At 43.7% G+C, this 23,000-nt stretch overlaps 1 protein-coding gene across 3 annotated transcripts in view; it reads left to right on the top strand.

Annotated features, from left to right (window-relative positions):
• Positions 1–22,311, top strand: part of LOC100120799 (ABC transporter G family member 21) — a 101,625-nt gene extending 79,314 nt beyond the window's left edge. For all 3 annotated transcript variants that reach the window (XM_016983146.3, XM_016983147.3, XM_008212370.4), the window contains 11 exons: positions 3,750–3,910; positions 3,982–4,151; positions 9,598–9,703; positions 9,963–10,063; positions 10,148–10,403; positions 10,622–10,792; positions 11,689–11,810; positions 11,897–12,104; positions 12,203–12,417; positions 12,818–13,026; positions 13,105–22,311. In XM_016983146.3, coding sequence (XP_016838635.1) covers positions 3,750–3,910; positions 3,982–4,151; positions 9,598–9,703; positions 9,963–10,063; positions 10,148–10,403; positions 10,622–10,792; positions 11,689–11,810; positions 11,897–12,104; positions 12,203–12,417; positions 12,818–13,026; positions 13,105–13,300 — 1,915 coding nt within the window. In that variant the 3' untranslated portion in view covers positions 13,301–22,311. The remainder of the gene's footprint in view (positions 1–3,749; positions 3,911–3,981; positions 4,152–9,597; positions 9,704–9,962; positions 10,064–10,147; positions 10,404–10,621; positions 10,793–11,688; positions 11,811–11,896; positions 12,105–12,202; positions 12,418–12,817; positions 13,027–13,104) is intronic.
• Positions 22,312–23,000: the final 689 nt, after the last annotated feature.

Here is a 23,000-nt window from a genome sequence, read left to right on the forward strand (position 1 = left end):
ATGTGAGCGATTGTCTTATTGTAATAAAATTTTTGTTCACGTCTCTATTAAACCGCCCATTATTATTATTAAGCCGCCCATGGGACGAACGCGACCCAATGACGAAAAATCGCGAATAGCTGTAGACATCGCAGCGTTTAGTATCGCAAAAAGGGCTGTATATTATATACGCGTGGGTGCACCGCGACGGCTATCCACATAATCCTTTGCCTCTACCACTCCCATAACATCTCTTTCTCTCTCTTCTCTGCCCCTACGGCTCCCGATACCCACGCGCTGCATACACACACGATCCTCCTCACAAGCCTTTATCAAGGTCATCGGGTCTCGTCGCTGCATTTACACGAGAGCCCTATCTCGTAGATCAGCGACATACGCGTATGCATGTATATGTATCGCGCGCAGCATTAGAGGCATTAGAGCAGGGAGACGACGACGACTCTCTGCACATCACCGTTAGGTTCAAAGTTTCAAATGGTGTATACGAGCGCGCGTGTTTGTGTGCGCTACCATACAGACGCGTATAACGCGCGGTACGTAACAGGTTCGATCACCTTAGCCCGACTTCAGGGGTTCAACGAACTCTCGCGAGTCGCTCGCTCGGTTTCTGCAGCTTTTCGCGCGCGCGGTGTATATAGCTGCAGCAGGAGCTGTGACGCGCTCTCGTTCTGCTGCACTGCTAGCTTAATTAGTCGAGAAGTTATGGTGTCTCGGGCTTCCTTTTCGTCCCTGATGCGCTGCTGTTAACTCGAGATTCAGCATGATCTTGTAGTTTCTTTTGCGTAATCAATGTGTGCGCACGCACTTGTATCAATATTGCGTGGAATCGCTCGATAACTAGATTCATTCATTCGTGATGCGCTTTGTTGTTGTTGCCTCGCCGTTATGTATGTATATTTACATATATATGTACCGACTCTGATGCTCTCTGATGCTCTTTATCAAGTCGTCGGATGTCAGCGACTTGAGCACTTTGGTCGCGCGTCACCTATCAAAAAAAATTGCGGCCTTTTTATCTTTTTATCTTGTTTGGCCGATTCAGATTATATTTGTCTTTTATTAATTTACTGCACCACGCGATTCGGCTGTCTCTTTATCATTCCCAGACGTTTGCTCTTTTAATCTCGCAAATCAACTTTGGTCTCGTATACGCTGCACGGATGACAGTAGTATGAATTCGCGCGAATAGCCTCTCTCTCTCTCTCTTTCGGCTCGTAAAAACTAACTCACGCGGCGATGAGTATAGCACTCGCGCTTTCACTTTTACTCCGACAAAAAAAAAGCAAAATTTTTCTTATCGAATTGATTTTAAGCGGTCGCGTCCAAGAATTCACGCTTTATTGTTCCCCCCGCAACGGATAACACACCAGCGAATTCAATAAACAGCGGAGAATATCGAGCCGGCGAATCAATTAACCCGTTCCATTATTCATCCGAGAAAGTTTCGAGTTTGGTATGGAGGGTAAATGTTTCTTTAATGCCCCTCGCCGATGATAGACAGTGTCAGTGCACGAGGAAGCGCTTGGGCACGCAAACTACTCCGGGGAAATTTTATGCATCCGCGCGCCGAGGAAAACGGAAGCTCTCGGCGCCGTGTCTATGTGTGTACACGTATAAATCGATATCAGTTCGATTCCCTCTTATCTAACTCCATCATCTTTGGCTTCTGCTTCTTCGACTAGGCTTTAAATATAAAATACGCTCAGTATGCGAGCAGTCCCCGAAGCTCATTATATTGTTGATAAAGAATCGTTATTACAGTTCGCTGGCGTCACAGTAACGAACGGAAATCATGAGCGGTTCAGCGCAGCTGCCTAATAGCATGCGACACACATCGAACTCATTCGCGGATACTACTCTCAGCTGCGGGCGATCGCATCTATGTAGCCTGATGCTTGTATATAGATATACGCGATACACACACACACACACACACACACACACACACACGAGTGCAGAACACCAGGCGCCGCTCGTCATCGGCTTTGGTTCAACGAACCCGAGATGACGTGATACCGCCGCATGCTGGGAATTTATTATCCGCTACATACTCTCTTTCTTTCTTTCTTTCTCGCCGTAGCCCGGCCCGTTCTTCTTTCGGCCTCTCCCCGCCGCTTTCTCTCCTCTATACGGTGCATCGCACTTTCTGCGGATATTCGTGCAGCGGGTGCTGCTGCTTTCTTCCTCTCTTTTTCGCAGCGAACGGGCCGATTCTCCTTTTATTTTTTTTACGCCGCTGACTGACTGGCTGACGGTTGGATGCAGTTCGTTGATTACGTGCGCGCTTGGCTTTTCGGGACGCGCGCGCGCGCGCGAGAAAGACGGGGCAGCGAGAGGCCCGATGAGAGACGGGAACGTCGAGGTTTGATTGTGCCCCGCGCGTATTCGAGCGATGAAGGATTGCGGATGGAGATTGTTTTTTTGTTCAATCTTTTGTGTAGAATTTTCGGTGCTGCTTTTTGGCGGAGGTTTACTTTTAGTGCGACGTGTGGATTGCGTTATAACGAATGCAGCGTTGACTCGATAAACGGTTGAATGAGTTTCGCGAGGAAAACGTTATTCAAACAATAAAAGCCGAGTGCGTATCGAATTTTCATCAGCGCCTGTCGTCGATCGATAAATCAAGCAAATAAAGTCGAGGCTCTGCTGCAGTACTCGGCTCTCTCGCGTCGCATGTCGCTCTGCGAACTTTGAACGTGGTGGTCGACACTGAGCAATGTTCCACATTGGGCGCATCACGATGTAATTGCGATTCCCATGCGCGAACTCGGCTAGACAAATCGACGCCTCTCGTTCACTTTCCCCGTCTCTTCCGCGGCGACCGAGTGCGCAGCGTATCCGCGAAAAGGAAACTCACGTATAGTTTCCGACGAGAGCTACCGACTTACGAAGAAACTACTCGACGTGTTCCATATATAAGGCGCCGTCATCAGCTACTCACACACACGGAGAGCTAATGCCGCGACAAGACCAGCCACAGCGCTAGAGCAAGAAGAAGGAAAGGCACGCGGGGAAAATGTCATCGGCGGAGATCGGAGAGTACGGGTATAAGGGGGAATTTCTCAATTTCCCGCTTCTCCGAATCCTTACGCTGCTATTTACGTGGCGCGCAGCCGAGAAATTCACTTGCCTTTTTTTTCCCCTCTCTCTCTCTCTCTCTCTCTCTCTCTCTCTCTCCCTCTGATCCCTCTTTCTCTCGATCCGTGTGTCTCTCCGTATATCGTACTCATTCGCGCAGCGGCAATTTTTTCCCCGCATCGCGCCGTTAGAAAGTCGCGGCGAGCCAAAGATGCGCGAGATTGTTCCACTATGCGACCGGTCGAGCCTCTTCTCGCGCGCGACCTTGAACGGACGTTTTCACGTCTTGTTCCTCGCTTTCCATCGTCCGTCATTTCAACGCTGCTTTCCGATCGCGAGCTTTTTTTTCTCGAGCTGCGATCATCTGCTCGGGATTATGTCAAACGTCTTTTCTCCCTTGCGCCTCGGCGAGGAGAGAGAGAGAGAGAGAGAGAGACTCGTTGATTTGTCGACACGTATTAGAAAACTCGTTTGCGCGCGGAGAGCAGGACTTGAGAGCGCGGATCGAGCGATGTCGATTCGATCGTGACATTCCTTTCCGATACTGCGTGACTTTTTTCACGCGGATTACGATTAATTGGCGTTTTTTTTTATTTGGAGAACTCGATGACCCTTTATCAGCTGCTTGGACGAAGGATGATTGAGAATAACGAATATCGCGTCTGTTGCAGAGTGGAAAGTTCAGCGCTACAACTGGTGTGTCCGCTGGATTCTCGTCCGGTGCAATTGGTCTTCCGAAACCTGCAAGTTGTCAAGGACAAGCGATCCCTCCTCCGAGATGTTTCCGGCGTCGTCAAGCCGGGCGAACTTCTGGCCGTCATGGGCCCCTCAGGTAAAAATCATCGATTCACATCAATAATTCATCTCGAACGTCGAGAGTAAAACACGCGTTTCGGTGTTCAGGCTGCGGCAAATCCACACTGTTAAACTGCCTGTCCGGACGAATCGGCCTGGACGGCGGTGAGATTTGGCTGAACCGGGAGAGGCTCACAAAGAGATGGCGGCGAAGGATCTGCTACGTTCAACAGCAGGATGTCTTCTTCCCCGATCTCACCCTCCGACAGACACTAGAGGTGAGCCTATTTTTCTTTTTTTTTCAACTTCGAAAGCATCGCCCGGATTCGCGTGTGCACCGCAAGTATGAGCTTCGATTACACACTTTCAATTTTCCTGCAGCCTCGCACCAAAGCCATCCCATAAATCTAGAGAGTGCGCGAGAGAGAAGGGATTCTTTCTAGAGCGCGTTTTCTAAGAATCGTCGTTGGAGAGCAACGCGATTGCGTTAGATGTACACAAGCCGCTATATACTGACACACGATACTCTCGCATAGGAAAGGGATCGAACAAAGAGCCCCCTTCATACGGTAACCCGAGTGCGTTAGACTTATAGCTCTCGGTACGTGTATATAAATCTCGCAAGCTTTTCTCCGATTCGTTCGAGCGGCTCATTTTTAAAATCTATCGCCGCATATGCACGCAACGAAGAAACGCGATAATCAGCGACGTTCAAATGGAAATCACGCCTCGTCGTAAACAGCAGCAGATAACGACGACTTTTTCTCTCTGTCATAGAGATAGAGCATAAATATAAATGCATTACTTTTCATTCCGACTTTCGTGTTCTACAAACACATATTTCTACGCGTTATAAGATGTGGCCTATTGCGAGTGCACAGTATCCCGGTAAATACATCCGCTTTTCAGTCGCTGCACCAGGAAGTCGATTAACCCGCCGGGCTGCAGGACACGTGGATGCGCTTATATCCTCTGACCCATAGTCGCCCATCCGGTGAAATCTCCCGCGCACGTGACGTAAGTTACTCGCACAACTGTGCCGTCGTCGTTTCGTCAATTCCGCACACGAATCCGTGTACTTACCTCCGAAGGCTTACACTCGCGTACACTGACTCGGTAGCCCACATTCGGGGGACTCTCCCGAAAAAGGAAAGGACCTCGGCTGATGCTCTTGGAGGAGGAGCCATTAAAAGATGAAAGAGAGCATCAAACTCGCGCATACAGTATAGCGGAAACCGCGAAAAGTGCAGCTGTGTTTGTGGCGCGAGGCGGGACACACAAAGGCGCGCGCGTAATAATAAAAGAACGCGAAAGCAGGAAGGAAGGCGCACCGCCAAGAATGGCGCACACACGCACACAAGCATGCACGAGAAATTACGGTCACTGTTACATTTTTTTTGTCCTCGTCGTTGTCAAGCCTTTTTTCGCCCTCCTCGCTCTCGCTCGCTCCTTTTTTCCTCTGTTTTGGCCGAACTGGTTTCGGTTTATATACCGTTCGAAGTTAAGCGCGCGCGCGTTCTGCTCCGACCTTGAATTCCTTGAATTTCAAGAAGGTCGAAGTAGATGCGTCCCGTTATATTCGCTCGCGCGAGCGCGCGTCCCCTCTTTCTTTCCTGATGATGGCGTCCAGCACGCGTCGAGCTCCGATGTGTGTACGTGTGTACCATAGTTGTATTATAATACGCGGGCCGCTGTTGTGCGTGTATTATAAAAGCGCGAGAGCGGCCGAAAAAAGGCGAGCCGGGGAAGGGGGTTCTCTTGCTCTCTGCCCCTCCCTCGCTCGCTCTCATCCTCTCTGGCGTTATAACGGCTCTTTTTCGGGGGCCCACGATGCTGCGCGCAGGCTTTTTCTGATCCAAAAATACACGGGCCCTTCGATCACGCGCCGGCGGCTTCTATATCTTTTGTTTTTTTATACGAGCTCTCGGGGGCTTTTTTTCGCTCATTCCTTGCGCGCGTGTTTTCGTTTTTATAACGCGTGCGTTGCTCTCGCTCGCTCGCAATGAAGTTGTAAAGGTGAAGAATGGAATGTCGACTTGAAGTCGCGCGTTGGGTAAGAAGTTACGTGGAGGCGTAGTTTTGTTTCTTTTTCCTGTTACGGCATCGAAGTTACTATACACTCGGTACACCGTAATGTTTTGGTTTCGGCAAACGCGCGCGGTAGAAGAACAAGCTTCATTCTAGATTACTTTCGGATTAAAACACGACGTATTTAAACACATTCCCTCTGTGGATCATCGATTTTTCAAACGCGAAAAACGCGCGCTTGGGATTTCCGTCCTTTCGAAAATACGCGCATTTCTGCGGTACCAGCTCACGACACTTGACGCCTCTCTTGCTTCAAAGCACCGCAATTGGAAGCGAGCCGCGACCGAAATTAGGTCTCCGTGTGTATCGCATTTTCGTGAAAGTGTCGCGCGCTTCGTCGAACGACGTCGCTTTTTCTCCTTCTCTCTCTCTCTCTCTCTCTCTCTCTCTCTCTCTCTCTCTCTCTCTCTACTATATCTATAAAAATACGTACACACACGTACCTACACACCCGCGCTCGAGAAAGAAAGAGCAGCATGTAGAGCCGTGTATACGGCGCCGAATGTTTTTCAAAACACGTAAGAGTCGCGCGGTTCACTGACCGAGTTATGACGTCACGCGCGCCGCGTATGTATTCGTATACGCACAAAGCGCGTTATATAGCTGCTTCTTCGATACGTATACGCGCGTGTGTATCCGAGAGAGCTACATTTGCATGTCGCGCGCGCGAGTGAGCAAAAAAAAGCGCGCGAATTTCGTTCTGGATTTTTATTGCCACAGCAGCGCCTTTCGTTTTCTCTTCGCGCGTGTAATGGCTGATGGTGTGTGTAGACGATCGAACGCCGAGATATTATACGCTGTGTGTGAGGCGCCTTTTATAAATGTATAATCTCTCCCGGCGGCACTGTCGTAAAAAATTATTGCCCCGATTTTTATAATACGCCGAGAATTATTTTCGCGAGAAGCTCGCTGGTGGGTTAGAAGAAGAGTCGAGTAACGCAAACAGAGAGATTCATTTATTCGAATTTAAAATTCCCGCGTTAGAGTCCAATTATAATGCTCGAATGAATATTTCCATCAGAATGCTGTAACTACTGGCGTAAAAGAGCACTTTATCGCGATACGTTCACGTTTGCGCAACAAACAAACGCGGAAGCGTAAATACTCGAATTTATCGTCGATCCTCACGAAATTCGGTAATTTGGCCGGTCGAAGGCAGCAGCAGCAGCCGCAATCTGTCAGGATCTCTCCGGCGCTTGCTTGGACTTTTTCTCTTCTGCGCGAGCGCGCTCGAGGCTAATGAACCCGAGAGCAGAGCCGATGGATCGTTGCGAAAGAAAGAAATACGCTCGTCTTGCACGCGCACATGTGATGTGTATCCATAGATCGTCTTGCCCTCGAGCAACGAGGAGCACGACGCGTTTCTTCAAGAAAGTCGAGCTCTTCTACTCGTACACTCCCACCAGTTCCCGGCTCTCTGCTCCAAAAACTTTCGGACGCTACGTGCGCCTCGACACGCGGATACTCCGCTCTTCTCTTTTTAAAGTTCCTTGTAACGAGTTGCCGCTTTCTTCGTGATTACAGTTTGCCATTAAAATTGCAGGATGCGCCGGGCTTCTTTTATTGCGATGTCGAATTAAACGAACTCGCCTTTTTTATAACAGTGTAATCGTGTGTCTAGTAGCTGACGAGCGTCACGCGTCCGACATCGAGAGCTGAACAAAAGTCACGTCGACTCCCATATCGGCTACTAGTAGAAAAAGTTCAGTACCGATCAGACGCGCAATTACGCTGCATACGCGAGCTTAAATTTAAATGACGAGCTCCATTCCGAGCATCGCAAAACGAACCCTGCAACAGCTGTGTCAATTTACTCCTTCCCCCCGAAAAAAGCACTCGCGTAACAATTATCCGTTGAGACTTAACGATCGTGTATTACGCAGTCGACATAATTAAACATCGGCGCACGCTGCGAGTGCGTACTTTTCGTGCAAAACTCAAAACCCGTAAATGTACAGTTACACCACTCCGCGCCAGCCCTCGGCCCATCCTCTCTGTGTCTCTCAATACGCATTCAAGATAAATGTTTTCATTTCTCTCCGCTGCCCCAAAAAGGAGAAAATAAAGAACATACCGGCCCCCGGCAAGAAAATCGACTCGAGCCCTCTATTAGCAGGGCCGCTCCACCGGTGTGCACATGCACTCGCGCTCGGGCGCAATTAGAGGCCCAGCAGCACGGTTTCTCTCTCCTGCTCTCGTAATACGATTCGTCGAACGGGACACATCTCTCTCTCTCTCTCTCTCTCTCTCTCTCTCTCTCTCTCGCGCGGAAGGAGAGGAGACGTGTAACGGGGCCTTTTGAGAGCTCGCTCTCTTTAAAGGGCCCTCCACATTGTGTGTGTGTGTATAACCGCGCGCACGAGATCTCTCGCTTCCCGGAACTCTCTCGCTCGACGGTACTTTTACATCCCTTTTATTTTTTCGCGTTCAGGGAGAGAGGGCTTTTTCGGAGACGTTGCGTGCGCGCTCTTTTCGACGGTAAGATCGTCGATGCATCGGAGAGAAATAACGCGCTGATGGGATCGATCGAACGAAACAGCTATACCGAATGCATATACGCGCATCTGGCGCGAGTTGAGAAACTTACAGCTGCTTCAGCGCGCTTAGCGTTCCGAGAAGATGAATTAGCTCGAGAAGGAAAAAAGCGTATCTAGGTATGTGGCGTGTGCGCGCTTGTAAAGATCGCGGCGGCCGATTTGTGATCCTCGACGCGTCCGTAACAGTACACGCATCATAGATGTGTGTATAGCTAGGCGTCGAAAGCGAGAGTGAATCGACTATGTAACTGCGTATACGTGCGAGGCGGTTTTCAGGCGCTTTGAACGCGAGCATTCCTTTTTGTTTAATAATGTTTTTTTCTCTTTTTGTACGGACGTAAAAGTTGTGGGCTCGAGTTCACTGGAACAGGTGCACCGAGTGCATCAGGCGATTGCTTTTGTTTCCCTCCCCGCGCGGTATACTTACATTTCGCTCAGATTTCGCTCTGGAGTCTCTCAGCCGAATTGCTTTAACAAAAACCACGTGCGCCTCGGCTATCTCTGGCGCCGCGTGTATAGTTAACGTAACACGAGCAACTCGAAGTGAAAAAAAAACAACTCGACGCGCTCTTCTTATCTTGGACAGCTCGTGTCCCATTATCGTGCGCAGCACGTGCTCGTCGCGCGAAATTTACTTACATCCGAATTTTTGCAACGATTTACGCGTATAATACTTGTATACAGCCTCGGCGAGTTGTTTATTCGCAGTGCATACGATCGAACGCATAAACATTTCTTCAATTAAAGGCGGAAAGCGATAAATAACGGGGAGTAAAGGAACAAAGAGACAAAGGCTCAATTACCGCCAACCGAAAAAGAAAGAAAAACTCACCTCTGCCCAAATACGCCCAACGATCGACTCGACGTTTTTTCCCCTTACTACCTCCTTATCTCCCCGCAAAGGACAGTGAGCGATACACACAGCGCGCGTCTCCGGGAAAAATAAAAACGAGGGCCCAAGCGATGCTTTCGAAAGTTAATGAGAAAGATCGGAGGGCCTTGCCTCTCCCTCGATTGTAACTGAAACCCTCGGTTGTAATTGAAACGAGCGAGCCCAGCAGAGAGAGAAAAGAAAAATAACGATGCACTCGTTTTACAGTACCAGGCGCGCCTCAGGCTTCCGGATACACTTTCTCATTCGCAGAAGATGCAGTGCGTGGATCATATCATCGAGGTTCTCGACCTCGGGGCCTGCCAGGACACCAGTGAGTATAAACGCTATATCTATATACATACGTACAGCGCACGTAGGTGGCCACCCATTGCCCTCCTTCTATTCTCGGCTCGCGCAGCAGTATAGAGAGAGAGAGAGAGAGAGAGAGAGAGAGAGAGAGAGAGAGAGAGAGAGAGAGAGAGAGAGAGAGAGAGAGAGACTTTCGGTAGATTATCGGCTCCAGTTGTTGTTACGTAAATGGTGCACGATTCTCGTTGTAACGTCGCTGATCGTTTTTGTTTCTTTTACAGTCGTCGGTGACTACACGAAGCGAGGACTTTCTGGAGGCGAGAAGAAGAGGACGAGTATAGCCTGCGAATTGCTTACGAATCCTTCGTTAATGCTCTTGGATGTAAGAGACGATTGCGTGAAAAATTATTCATCGTTCGAAACTAATATTGGTAAAATGTAACAAAATGTAATTGATCGTTTAAAGGAGCCAACGAGCGGGCTGGACTCGCATTCGGCCCAGGCGCTGATATCCCGACTGAAGAAGTACGCCGAGCAGGAGGGCAAGAGCATCGTGGTGACGGTGCACCAGCCGAGCTCCCGCATGTTCCACAGCTTCAACAAACTCCTGCTGTTGAGCAGAGGCCAGGTAGCCTACTACGGCTCGACCGCCAACATCGGCAGGTTCTTCTCCACCATCGGCCTCACCCTACTGCCGCACTATAATCCCGCCGACCTCATACGTGAGTTTTACTTTTCTCTTGCCTCAATTTTTTAGTCCAGCTGCGCTTGCGGTTTCTTTGAAAATTTTCAGGGTAAAAAGAAGGAAACGCGCTAGTGAATTTTTTTTGTCAGAGAACCGTATCTCACCACGGCTTCCTCTTCCGCGTTCCATCGGTTATGCACATGGTGCAATTACCGAAAAAATAATATAATAATGACAACGATGGTTGCTTCGCAGTGGAGCAGATCAAGGGCCCGGAGGAGGTGAGGGAGCGCATCGTGGCCGCGGCCCGGGCTGCAAGACAGGGACCTGACTGCCCGCCGGAACTGCGCCCGGAGTTCAATCCCAGCCAACATCCGCTCTGCGACCATCTCATCCATTATCACGAGCACCACATTACCCACAATGGTACGTATTACAATTTTATCAGCCGCGCATCATGGAGAATAAAAAATTGCCCAACCTCCGAGCTTTTTCGGTCCAGCGAGCATCCGTGTGCAGCTTCTCTCTCTCTCCCGACGCCGCCGGAAACGCTCGGCCGGCGTCGGCAGAAATGGCGACGGATCGATACTGTACAGCTGTACCTGATGCTCCTCCCGGCGTTACGCTCTCGCTCTGCCGGCCGGTTCCTCCCCTCCGATAAGAATATTATTTTTTTTTAATCGTCGACTTTCACCGGCTGAGCTTTAGGCTTGTGTGATGGATGCAATGGCAAAGGGAGAGACAGTTTCGAGTGTGTAGCGGAAGCGCTTTCACGCAGACACGTATGGCAGAGAGAAAAAGCGGAAAAAAGTTTGACAGCTCAAAAGGGCGGACGGCGAAAATTTCGTTGGGTTTTTGCACTTTGTATGGCACGGCTGTTTTTTTTTTTTATTCGACGGTGACAGACAAAAGCTGCGTTTTTCGATGAGCTACGTACAATGGCTCGGTTTGCACGTAAGGAAAAATTCGACGGAGGGGCGCTTTCTCGCCATCGTCGTTGAGCTGAATTATTGTACAGAAACGTGGGTTGTCGAGAATAAATTAGACGTCGAAATTAGACGTTGAACTGCATCTAGTGTAGCTCGCGAAACTGCCCAATATGATTATACCGAGACGCGGAAGAAGCTCGGACAGGTATCAATTTGTTTAGAATGACAGTCTGCGGGTAAACATAGAATGTGTGCACACAGTGCGACCGACTACGCTCGGCCCTCCTAACCCCAAGACACACATATTATATACAATGTAAGTCGGTTATAGTGCCCCAATTAAGGATGCTATTTTATTTATTCCATGTCTCGGGCACACCTGGCGCGAAGCAGCCAAGGAGGACGAGGGACGCACACTCTGGCTGGACACGCAGAGCCACGCCAGCAGCAACGCCAGCTCAGCCGACGACGACTACAGCTGGCAGTGGCCAACGAGCTTCTGGTCTCAGTTCAAAGTGAGTTTGCTGATATTGTATAATAATTATAGGCTCGATTGAATTTCATTGATATTTTTTACATAACCTGTGCTTTCCTTTCGCAGGTATTATCGGAGAGGAATTTCCAAGAGGCGAGACCACGAATGCTCTCGCGCCTCAACTGGCTGCAGACGATAGCGTTAGGTCTGCTGGCCGGTCTACTCTGGTTCAGACTGCCCCGCACAGAGGCAGCTCTCCACGACATTCAGGGCTGGATGTTCTTCAGCACGACTTACTGGATGCTCTTCGCGCACTTCGGCGCTCTGTCGAGCTGTGAGTATACAAACGGAAACTTGCGAAAGGATGGCGATGAAATTGACGTGTATTAATGCTGTTCTCTTTTTTTACCTCTCTCGTGCTCGTAATTGCAGTTCCGCCGGAACGGGAGGTCATCAATAAGGAACGGTTGTCGGGCTCGTATCGTCTTTCGGCCTACTACCTCGCAAAGATGGTCGGCGAGCTGCCGTTGACGATCACCCTTCCTGCGGTCTACCACATAATCAGTTATCCCATGCTCGGCTTTCACAGCCTGGCCGTTTTCGTCACGTTACTGGCGTTTCTACTTCTCAACACAATAGTCGCCCAGGTATACATATATAAGTACGCACGCCATGCGCAGCTCTTTTTTCTCGCTGCTGCGCTGGCCTCTTTTTATCTGCTTTCTTTCGGCGGCGCCCGAGCGGGCGAGCTTGCGAAATGGTCGATTTTATAATAGGAGAAATTACATGTTTTCGGTAGTTTTGCCTTAAGTATACAGCCACGAGCTATTTACCTCGGACGGGAGAGAAACGATCACTTTGTCGTACCGCAAGCGCGCGCGCCTTCCCAATAATCATCGTCGAATTAGCGAGTTGCTTTTGTGCGCAGCAGCACGACTGCTCGCTGCTGCTACAGCGGGCTCTCGCAATTCGAGGATCATTAAACGGAAATGACGAGGGATGCATAATATTAACGCCATTGTCTAATGTCGCCCCATTGAATTGCAGAGCGTCGGTTTCTTTGTGGGCGCCTGCTGCCTGGATCTGCAGGTGAGCATCACCGCCTCGGCGCTATACACGCTGGCGACGCAACTACTGGGCGGCTACCTGGCCACGGCGGTGCCGCCCTGGCTCGCTTGGGCCCGATACGCCAGCATGGTGCACTACGCTTACCAGAACATGCAGATACTCGAATTCGGCGTCGGCGAACCCATCACGTGAGTATATTTATGCTATACTATATGAGTGTGCACGAACGGCTATTACAATAACGAATGATCACGCTTCTGTCGCAGGTGTTCGCAGCCGAGCAAGTTCGCCGAGTGCAAGAACGGCACGACGATACCAGTGACGGCGATCCTGGAGAGTCAGGGTGGTGCCAAGGGCTACGGACTGCCGCTCTGGGCCAACACGGCCGTGCTTCTCGCCTTCCTTGTCGTCTTCAGAACGATGGGCTACCTCGTGCTGCGCTACTATCGCGTGCCCAAGTGAACGAGCGGCACCGAACCACTGCCACTACGATCATCACGAATCGGGACGAATGAGAGCGATTGCGAGCGCGAGTGTGTGAGCGAGCGAGCGAGTTTTAGGGCGCGATTATGCGGAGGAAGAATCACCACGACCACGTAGTATGCAATTTTTTACACTCACGAGAGATGAACACACATACACACACATACACACGATTAATTTTGTCCACGGATCTTTATTTTCTATTTGCTACCTTTTATTGTTAATTATTTTTTTTTCTGATTATTATTATTATCATCATCATTACTATTATTACCGATTATCGTTATTATTACGTCTATATGGTTTTATTATTATATTATTATAGCTATTATTATTATCATTATTATTATTATTATTATTATTATTGCCTACACTTTATTATCACGCTCATTATTATATAATTTTATTGTTATTAGCAAAAAGCGCCGTCGCGAGCGTATTCGACGCGTGAGTCGTTCAAACTCCTCGAACCCTCTGCGAGACATATTTGTGAATTTTCACGAGTATTGAGAAATTGACGATTTACGCACACGGTGTGGACGGAATGTAAGGTCGATTAGCGGGGCGAAGCGTGGACGACTCACGTGGCCGCTCAATCGACAGCGTGCCACCGCGAATTTGTATAGCAATACAGTGTTAAGCGAGACTAAGAGACTAGGCGGAGAAGACTATATTGTAAAATTTTTTTACGAGAGAACGTGAGAGATGACGAGAAAATGCGATGGAGCCATGCGCGACAGTGTGAAAACAAGTGTTTAGACACGAGAGTGAATGCGATTCGGGTGTGAAAGCGTTAAGATACAAAAAGTTCGAAAGAGCGCGAGTGTACTGTTGCATTTTAAATTTGAGGTGCGTCACTTTCACCGATTTTTTTATAGCGCAGGATCTTCAAAAGCGTGTGTTAAAACACTTTATGAATAAAAGACTTTAATGCTACGACTCCTGAGGACGATTTTAATATCGCCGGAGCCTTTATGGCGCAAAAGCGTTTATAAAATGTTGAAAATATATAAAAATAATGACGACAAGCAATTCTGCGCACAAGCGAAAAATGTTGCAAGCGGAGTCTGAGAGTGAAACGCCTCGAATCAGAAATCCGATAGTGATATAAGTGATATACGATTTTATTTTGTAAGATTCATTTAATTGTCTTTTCTCATTATATGCGGCAAGAAGGGTACGCGAGAGATACGATTCGAAATCAGCACTCGACGACTAACTGCCGGATTAAATCGACTGAGGATTTTTTCAATGTAACCCAAAACCCTAGGTTAGGCAAAGATTTAAGGTTAAACAAAAATGACAACAACAAGCGTATACATGTTCATTTTGTTTTTTTATTAGTAATTTTACATGTTAAAAGAATCGCGAGTAGTTGTCACTTGAACTTACACATACACATATATATATACATTACGATAAATATATATGAAAAATAAAAAATACATGCATACACAACTGTTTCGTGAGCGCGGAAAGACGAAGTAAGAAGATTTGACGAAGAAATGAGAAAAAAGTAGGATGAACGCTAATACTGCCATTTACAATTTAGGAAAATTGCGTTAGGACGTGTACGTGTATAGAAGTACGAGAGAAGCATAGAAGAAGCTGAAAAACCAAGTATTCTCTTGCGTAATGGGCGATAGCGAAGCTTCTACGATGACATTCGAATGTTCAAGATTTATTAGAAATAACAAAAAGAAAATAAAGATACTGCCAAAAGAATTTCGTCGTAGACAGACTCCCCAATCGTTATGAAACAAGGATGAATGTGCGAAGAGAAGAATGACGAACAAACAGATGAGCCCAATTTACTTGCAACTACACGTACACGTACTTTGTACATTATTAGATTATTCATTATCAAATATACCTTTATATGCGTGTTACAGGCCGTACGAAAGGCGTATGTTTTTGTCGCTCAGACGTATAACGACGACGAATGTTGACCGATTAGCAAAAAGAATAATAATTAAAAATTAATAAAAATAATGATAAACGTGTACGCGGTGAAGAAGGAAAATGAATAATGGAAGAGACAGGTATTAGCCAGGATGAGTTGGAGGCATGTGTCGTAGGCGCGTTTGTTAAAACTCCCCGGGAGGTAAATTGTATGTGATTCGCTACGTATAGTTTACGATTCGATCAAATAACGCAGCATTCAAATGCTATTAAAAATAGCAACTTAAATTTAATTTGTACATTTTTAAATTCCTCAATTGCTGTGATGTAACTTTTATAATAAAAACTCCAATGCTTCGGAACTTTCGTGATCTGGTTTTTGATTTGAGAAATCTTTTTATAACAGTGAGTATATAACTCTAAGAATAATAAAACAATGAGTTGCTTACCGTTTGAAAGTAAATTATTGTGGATAATTGCATATGATTTTTTCCGGGTCCTTTCCTCTCCCGAATTACGGCAGAGTCAAAGGATGAAAAGAGAATCGATGTTTGTTACATAAGATAGATAGTTGTACTATTGCAATTATTTAACGAAAGTTGTATCAATCGCAGTTGATTAATGCTGTATTTCAAGATGGAGAGCGAGATCGATTATATCGCCCGCATGGACGTTTGTGGCAGATGGACTTCAGTTTTATATTCAAACATATCCTTTGACTTCATGCGTTGTTACTTTTGCTTTTCCATCAATTTCTACGAACTTGTTTTTAATTTATAAAATGTATAAAAAATATATATTAATGATGAATGAGAGAAGGTAGTCCACACTACTCGAAGAAAGAGAATGGAAAAACAAAATTATTACTACATGATTGTTTAATCTTACCGTTATTAATAAAAAAAAAATTAGGAAAATTTGTTATCCTTCTAATTGTAGACAAAAAATTTAGACTAAGTATTTATCATGGGGTAAAGGATGTTTCTGAATTATGAGATTGAAGTTAATCTTACGTTATCTATAATTGATAGATCCACCAAGTGTTCAATGGAGTACGAAGTGACGAGAAAGGAGAGAAGTTTTAAACATAAAGAAAACTTCTCGATATGCTTAGTGGGAGGCAAAAGATGAAAAAGGAAAATAAAGAAAGAACAGATAGATGATGTGTATAATACAAAGTATGTACATCTGTATAACGTAATAACGCTATAACGTCTAACGTTTAAGAAAAAGTCCATCATAAAGAATGAAGAGGGAGAGAACCATCGCGAGTAGACAAGTGTTTTTTAACAAAGATTTGGCTGTGTTAAGGTCGTAAATACTATTGATTTTTATCACTTTTTTTTACTTAAATATTTAGAAAAGGCAAAGAATAATATGAATAGTGCGAAAGTTGAAAAAATAAATAATAATATATGTTGCGTCCGAAAGCGAGTGTGAGAGAACCGTAAGAGTGTGTGATTATAGAAAGGGAACGAACAGGAGAGCGAGAATCATTGCAGGGATTAAGAGGGAAATGCATTTCTTTTTTAAATAATAAACGAACGGTCAAGGAACATAAAATAATTCAAGGGTTTACAATAAAGCAGGCGAATGACAGAGAGCAAATTAAACCGCTGATAAAAACTGAGCAACACCGTATACACGATTAAATTAAAAAAAGACTAAAGACGCGCGAGAACGATCGGCATTCGTTCGGCGAAGCTAGTAAGACGTGTGCTCCTAAAGCTTTTTTACTATGTAGGAAGAAATAATGAATGTCAATTTTTTAATTCTTTACCCATAGAAAAACTAAACACGCGTGAGGAGCTATTATACTTCGACGAAACTTAGCAAAACCTTTTCTAATTTCTTATACGAGTAAAGTAACCAATATTCATACAATATACAACTGCGTAAATTAAAAATAAGGATAAACAATGTAACAGACAAACAGAAGAAGAAAAATAAGATACAACAACCGAGTAGGAATGAATACGTGACAGCATTATATACACAAAATCATACATACACCGATTCATCCTTCACGCGACATCTTTGACTTCGTACATCCTGCATCAAACTAAACTTTAAAAAAAGAGAAAAAATAAAAAAAAAACAAAAAAAATATAGACAGATCTTGTCTCTCGGTCCGAACCGAAAACGCAACAGTGCGTCGACTACGACGCGTTGATGACTGCAGCGCGGAGTACGAGACGAAGGGTTTGAAAAAATGGACTGCCACGCGACATAAAAGCGGTTTTTCTCCTATAAAAAGTGAAGTTTTGATATTTGCGTCTTGCGCGTTTGTACGTTTTTACAGACTTTTGCAGCCAAACTTTTACACTACGAGAGATTTACTAATCTAGAATTTTCGATTTCGATGGTCCGTCGTGTCAGGACAAACACACACTTTAATCGTATACTCATCGACTCGATCGGTCCGATGCGTCCCTTGTCGAACGAATAACGCAGTTCGTCAAGGGGCAGCAGCGACGTTTACGAATCTAATTAACTCATCGGAAAGGACATTTGATACAAACACTCACACTTCAACTCAAGCTGATACATTTTTTTCGGAAAAGTGATCACGTTGATACTTAAGGGAATTCTGTCATTCAATTTGCTCGGGAAAGTCGCGAGAGCGCGTTCTATCGTGGTATCGAATGATTATTAGAGATCGTCGCGGCAAGTTCAATGACAGAATTCTAAAATACTTAGTGGACCAGGTAAATTCAAGAACCAGAAAACCATGAACTGGAAAGACTATTATAATCGTATTATAAAGAAAAGAAAACTCGCGCAGACTGCGGGGGCGTACATTTGGAGAAATTACGTTGACGTTGTCTCGCACTCTGCAAGTCCGTATAATATATAGACATACAATGTCATTATTGAGGGAAGGTCGAGGGAAGGATCGATGGAAGTTCGCGCAAGTGAAAGGGAATCCTCGTAGTAGGCTTTTACACGATTCTTCAATAGAGAAGGGCATAACACGATTAAAGCTATAATAAAAAAAAACAGTAGTCTCACCCGAAGCTGTCACACACGTAGACGGGATGAGAGAGAAATCGCATGCTTCCTGTTTAGAAAACCAATGATACACAGAATACAGATTGTAAACGATAACTGTATCTTTATTACGGAAAATCTTGTTGATTGTGCCAATCCGAATTAGAGATGATGAGGGAGAGGGAGAAAGAAAGAACGCGAAAGATTGAGAGCGTGGAATGTGTACAGGGGGAGAATATTTTTTCTTAACGACCATTGTGCGTGTATGTGAAACGACGACAAGTGTAAAATTTATATACGAAATAAGTACTATACGTTAAACATTAATAAATTATGCATGCGTACATTCTTTATTGTTTTACAGTTATAAGAGAGAGAGAGAGAGAGAGAGAGAGAGAGAGAGAGAGAGAGAGAGAGAGAGAGAGAGAGAGAGAGAGAGAAAGAAATGTAAACTTCATTTGATATACTCATTAAAGTTTTTATATTGAAAAAAAGGTAATCAATCTATTAGTGTGTATTTAATAATCGATTTAATATGGTATCGCAATCAATCGACATTTAGTCCTTTCAACTAATCGCTATAACTGTGCAAGAAAATCGAATGATCAAACTACCGATATAATCTGTCTATGTGTGTACGTGTCATGAACAATCTTATAGAAACTCTGTAATACGAAAACCGAATATGAAAATTTCTCCCCGTGTACATAAGCATCCGAAAGCGAAAAAAAGTAAAATAAAGTGTAATGCGCTTGAGCTCAGAGACGATACCGGAAATCGAGTATATGTATAAGAAGAAGGACGCGAGAGCGATGGGTTTAAGTAGTTAGTGAAATTTAAAGAAAAAAGAAAGAAAGTTGAACGCGAGAATATATTGAAAGCAAGTAATAAGAAGTAAAGTAAACAAAATGTACATATCGCATGATGCGACGAGAAAAGCGAGTGCGATGCGGACTGTGTCGATGTACCGTTGCGGAAACGAGCGCTGCATCTCCTGTGTAACAGCATCAGCACTGACACCGTGATCGAAGCGTCGAATTCCTTCGTTTGTTTTTCTTTTTGTTTTTCGTCAACGCGTCCTGGAGCAAACCTCTCCGTATAGGTACTTTGTACGCGTATACGTATTTAAAATATAGTATGCGATGAGGAGATGTTTTCTCCAGGAACGAGCGTATACATTATCCACGTATATACATAAAACACATATGCATATACACATATACTTATGGGCGTCATGGAGCTATTTATTATTTATTTCTCGAACCGCCTATATAAAGATCAACTTTTTTTTCTTCTTTTTATATACATAAATATATATCTATACATACATGCATAAACGCGCTTATTGCATCTGCACTCTATTGTGTCTTCTTACTTTTTCTTCTTCGTGTATAATTTATGCGTCGAATGTATTTATATATCTTTTATCTTTCTGACTTTTGATTCCGAGGAAAGTGTTTGTATAAAGGACTATTCTTTCTCTTTTTTGTATGTCGTTTGTATAAGAATTAACTCTCCCCGAGATAAGCGGAGAAACGCTCGATTTTCTTTGTATAAAAATCTTTTTCCGTAACTGCCTTGTATAAAACCATTCGAATAAAAACAATACTATCTTATACTTCAGCCAGAAATTTGACAAAATTTTATCCATCCCCGAGATTCATATAAAAATCTTCTATCCTTGAAAAGAACCAATATAATTAAGACTGATGCATCTGTTTTTAACACTTTTATTTGTTTATACATAACTATATACTAAAACTATTGATAATTGCTGAACAATTGTCTAGAATATTTTTATTTTTCATTTTTCGTTTTTGATCAGTTAAGAACAAAGTATTTTAAAGAACGATAACGAATGAATTCCAGCCGCTTGTTTCTCGTCGCAAAAATTATCTAAATCGTATAAATACACGATACAGAATGGAATAATATATACTTACATAGGAAGACTGCATTATAGGAATATTGCATATGGATGCCAAAAGGTATAAGTGCGTATTCTCTCGGCCGCATCCCGAGGCGGACTTTATAAAATATTCGTATAAATAATAGACGAAAAATAAATACGCAATGCGATATTAACGGAGTAACCACACTGTCAGTGTTCATGAAGTTGCTAACATAGTTCAAGGAATTCTTCTCGACACCCGCTGCATTACGATGGCACACGCATGTATGCACATAATAATTATTTAATATGATCAAGTGATAACGTTTGTAATGATTACCGAAAACGCGATATACGAACGAGTATGTCAAGTGATCAAATTCTCATCTAATTATATCTCGTAAACAAAGTGAACGGAATCATGGGCTTCAATCACGCGTTAAATTCTTCTCGCAAATCCTCAATTGTTCCTTTCCGCTCTAAGCCCTTCATCAGCGGCGATCAATGTGCATCATGCAGCGCTCAACGCAATGTATGTATTAGCGTTGATTGAAAAATGTCATCACGATTATGTTGCCGACATTTTTTTTTTAATTGCAGCGAGCCTCGTTCGCGCGTCACTGCGTTTGCGAAATGGCAAAATTTATGATTGCTACACCTTGTAAATATAACACGATATAATAGTATACTACATCGCATAAGCATTAACCATCAGGAGCAAACATTAATGACGAACTATAATTACGCTACTATTATTTTTATATAATTATCTCATTACTATATAATGTATTATGATGATTTTTATTAAATGTATATACACACACACACACCGCGATATTAATCGATTAAATGATAGTATTATCCTGTTGTCTGTTTGGAATTGATAAGAACCCGACAGATTTTGGACGTTTTACTTCATTCTTTTCGCCGTTTTACTATGCATTTTTTAAAATAAGCATGCGATACTATTCCCATAGTATACTATGATACTGTTTGCTTATTTGATCGCGAGATAAACTTTAAATATTAATTACGAGCTCTTATTTTGTGTCACGCACTATAATTTAATGATCCTTACTTCTACTATCTCATTACGATCTGATGAAAACTTAATACGATTTTTTATATATTTACCATATTAATCTTATACAGTCAGTTATATTTTATACGTTTGAACGGCAATGATTTTTTGTGGGGAAAAAGTTGTACACGAAAGATGAGCACGATTTATTGTGCTTCTATTATATATAATATACTTCAACCGGTTCACTTTTAAGAACACACAGTTGATATCTTGTTACCATCATGTTGCAAATCCTCTACCAGCGCATACCACACGCACCAGTTCTTCAATTCTTCAGGTCGATTACTCAGAACTATTTGCTACTAGATTAAAAAATAGCAATATAATTTGGTTGATCACTATATTTAAAAAATCCCTATATCTTAAACTTACCGATGCTGAACTAAAGAGCAGTTACCAAGCAGCGTAAGGTGCAAATGTTATCGAAACTAGTGGTATATTCGAAACTCAAGCTAAATGCTTTTTTAATCAAATTTCCACATTATACTTTTGTGTATAATATACCAGACATTATTTTGTGCGTAATAGAAAATTGTCATCGTCATGCCTACACAACACATCAACCGATTTTTCTGCGATTTCGAAAGAAAAAAAACTGTAAAGTGAATAATAACTTATACGAATAATAATCTAAAACTGAAAAGGCTGAAACAATTCGTACCGCATCAATGTGACTATAGTAATAAATAACTCTCGTTCATTTTTGCCAACTATCGTGTAGAAACTTGCATGTGTTATATACATATACACACATTATTAGCGTTTCTAATACAATATTTTTTCCGAAAACTTGTAGAATTTTTTGTAATACAAAGCGATGGGCATGGAATGTTTTTTGTACTGAACTTTTGTACTACTCGATATATCTCAAAGTCGATTTGACGCGAAAATCGTTAAGTTGCGCATCTACGTAATAATAATAAAATAAGCGATGTCAAAAGAAAAACAAAGTAATAAAAGCGAGTATATAACGTGAAGCAGAGAAGGAGAGAGAGAGAGAGAGAGAGAGAGAGAGAGAGAGAGAGAGAGAGAGAGAGAGAGAGCAATGTAAGTTATCGTCACCGCTGGCTGTGTTGTACAACTGTACATACACAATAAAATAATGAAGTAATGTCCATAGTCCATAACGACTCTTCGATGACCAAAATCATTCTATATTCCTGATCGTCCTTTTTTCCATTTCTGTATACTTTGCACGCGTATCTATATACTTACTTCATTGTGCTATGCCTACCATATAAACGAGTAGAGCCAAAGTCGAGATGAAACAAATCAAATTTTATGCTACCTTCGGAATAAAAGAAAATCGTAATAATAAAGACACAACAAGTGAAGTTGCTGGCGGCTTCGGCTGTATATACAATACGTATTATGTCGAGAGCTTCGTTTCGAGTATATGCATATAAACTACGCCGACAAAGAAACTTGCAAGTGACTTTAGATAACAAAGAACTGCGTACTTTTGTTTCTTTGTAAGAGTCGGCTATGCATTATTTTTCACTGCAATAGACATATATTTTTGTTTGTATACGATTAATTCACGACAGGAAAATGACTACACCACATGTAACGACTGTTTATACACGATGGACACGAACGAAATAGTTATCGCGAATAAATATCGAATACTGATAAATGAAACGGATCATGCATTCTATATGGTAATAAACCGATAATGTATATACATACATCTCGACGCGAACCGTCGATGCCACGATATTATTGTTTCTCCGTTAAATACGCTTTCTCGAAGAGAGAACTTTTGTTCTACATATAGATGTACAACGATGCATCGTCGGTCCGCGATCGCG

The sequence above is a fragment of the Nasonia vitripennis genome, chromosome 2, assembly GCF_009193385.2.
Source record: "Nasonia vitripennis strain AsymCx chromosome 2, Nvit_psr_1.1, whole genome shotgun sequence".
NCBI classification, from domain to species: Eukaryota; Metazoa; Arthropoda; class Insecta; order Hymenoptera; family Pteromalidae; genus Nasonia; species Nasonia vitripennis.